At 42.9% G+C, this 1,255-nt stretch overlaps 1 protein-coding gene across 1 annotated transcript; it reads right to left on the bottom strand.

Moving 5' to 3' along the window:
- Positions 1-238: 238 nt before the first annotated feature.
- On the bottom strand, positions 239-769 carry LOC108759710 (probable multidrug resistance-associated protein lethal(2)03659; the record flags this gene model as incomplete). Its single annotated transcript, XM_018505275.1, is given in 1 exon segment — positions 239-769. A coding segment is annotated over 1 exon segment (531 nt), but the record flags the coding sequence as incomplete, so codon positions are not given.
- Positions 770-1,255: the final 486 nt, after the last annotated feature.

Raw genomic sequence — 1,255 nt, 5'->3', positions numbered from 1 at the left:
TTGTAAATAAATTTCATAATCTGGAACGAGAAGTATAAAATATGTCACAAGAATGACCGATAAATTCATAGTTACATTGATTTTTCACAACCACAGAAAGAAAAGATTTTGAGACCTACTTAAATTTATTCGATGGGTCGCTCTAATCATAAAATTCTTAAAAAGACAAAATAAAAGAAAATTGACTCACCGCCACGTTTCCGGCGTCCATCACCAAGATTGATCTTGCCAATGGCAATCATCGCCATTGGCCAGCCATACGATCGCTGTCCATAACGGTGTTGAGTCGATGAGCAATTGTTAGCACTGTACACTTCTCGAATTTTTTCTTCATAGTTGTCTGGATGAGTTCGTCTGTTCGCAGGTCCACATTCGCGGTCGCCTCGTCCAGCACGAGTATTGGATTGTTCCTCACAATAGCTCGTGCCAAGTAGACCAATTGCCGTTGGCGGACGCTGAGATTGGAGCCGCCCTCATTGATGTGGGCTTCCAAGCCCATCTCCTTCAACTCGACCTCCTCAAGAACTCGCCATAGTGGTTCGTCCATATACGAGTCGAACGGATCGAGGTTCCGTCTCAGGCTGCCAGAGAACAGGAACGGTTCTTGAGGGATAATGCTGATCTTGGAGCGCAAATCGTGCAAGCCAATCTAGCTTGTGTCGACTTCATCGATCTTAATCAGACCGTCCATGTCGGACAGGCGGAAGCGCGCCTGGATTAAGGATGACTTGCCAGCGCCGGTTCTACCAACGATGCCAATTTTCTCCCGCGGAAAGATAACGAAGTTAATATTCTTAAGTACCGACGGCTCCAGCGGCGCGTAGCGCAAAAATACGTTCTTGAACTCGATCTTGCCTTCCTGCGGCCATTCGGACTTGGGCTTTTTACCAGGAGCACTTTCGAGAGGAGGCTCGCTGTCCACTTTACTGGAAAAAGATTGAAACAGAAAATATATTAACTGTTATTTTATTGTGTCACATTTTGATAGAGATTGCTGCACGGACTTTTTCTCAGTCGTCTACGCCACACTATTATTTTATATGTACTACCCTTCATAAAATAAGTTTAAATTGATGTATGACCTAGAATTTAATGTTTTTTTTCAAAATATCCATGTATAGTTCGATCCGGGTATATAAAGATAAGCACGCGGCGTAAAGTAATAAATATCAAAGATATTAAAAAATTAGTTAAGTACTTGTATTCAAGGATGCGCTCCACCGAAGTCATTTGGTTCTCCAATTCTGCGCTCTGA

Source organism: Trachymyrmex cornetzi, unplaced genomic scaffold, assembly GCF_001594075.2.
Source record: "Trachymyrmex cornetzi isolate Tcor2-1 unplaced genomic scaffold, Tcor1.1 scaffold2033, whole genome shotgun sequence".
In the NCBI taxonomy this organism is placed as follows: Eukaryota; Metazoa; Arthropoda; class Insecta; order Hymenoptera; family Formicidae; genus Trachymyrmex; species Trachymyrmex cornetzi.
This window is presented reverse-complemented; position numbering and strand designations above follow the sequence as displayed.